This window comes from Sinocyclocheilus rhinocerous, unplaced genomic scaffold (genome assembly GCF_001515625.1).
Source record: "Sinocyclocheilus rhinocerous isolate Xijiao unplaced genomic scaffold, SAMN03320098_v1.1 C35557579, whole genome shotgun sequence".
Taxonomy (NCBI): domain Eukaryota; kingdom Metazoa; phylum Chordata; class Actinopteri; order Cypriniformes; family Cyprinidae; genus Sinocyclocheilus; species Sinocyclocheilus rhinocerous.
Genome location: NW_015755685.1, coordinates 1 through 526, shown reverse-complemented (window position 1 = coordinate 526; position 526 = coordinate 1). Strand labels below are relative to the sequence as shown.

Here is a 526-nt window from a genome sequence, read left to right as displayed (position 1 = left end):
GAGGACAGGACTTCGAGGCAGAGGAGTACGCGTGCTCCGTGCAGAAAGATGGTGTCGTGGGCCACATGTGACTGACCACCTCCTCCGACTTCACAGGAATCTCCTCGTCACAGAACAAGTACGGCTTCACCTCTCCCGAGTCCTGAGGAGAGAAACACGAGACGGAGAGACTGAGACGAGCAGCAGGGAAACCGCATCACATTAAGATGATCTTCATCCGATGAGGAGTAAACATCAACTACATGAAAACACTAGTGTTGGTTGATCGTGTGTGTAGGGATTCATCACATACCTTTACGTCATATCCATAAGTCTCTCTGATGTCCTCGTCGGAGTCCGTCTCTTCGTCGTCATAGTCCACAGAGGGCCGTGGTGACGTGGCCCTGCTGAAACCGGCCTGCTGAAAGGTCTGGATGTGGCCCTGAGAGTGAAACAGAAGTTAGTCGTGGAGCACTGCTATAATCAGACGTGATGGTGTGGAGTCACGTGCCTGCAGGTCGGGGTTGGCGGCCGCCTTCTGCAGCTC

General features: G+C 53.8%; 1 protein-coding gene across 1 annotated transcript; it reads right to left on the bottom strand.

Moving 5' to 3' along the window:
• Positions 1 to 6: 6 nt before the first annotated feature.
• On the bottom strand, positions 7 to 421 carry LOC107734947 (lysine-specific demethylase 5A-like; the record flags this gene model as incomplete). Its single annotated transcript, XM_016546806.1, has 2 exons — positions 7 to 142; positions 293 to 421. Coding segments are annotated over 2 exons (265 nt in total), but the record flags the coding sequence as incomplete, so codon positions are not given.
• Between the last annotated feature and the right edge of the window lie 105 nt (positions 422 to 526).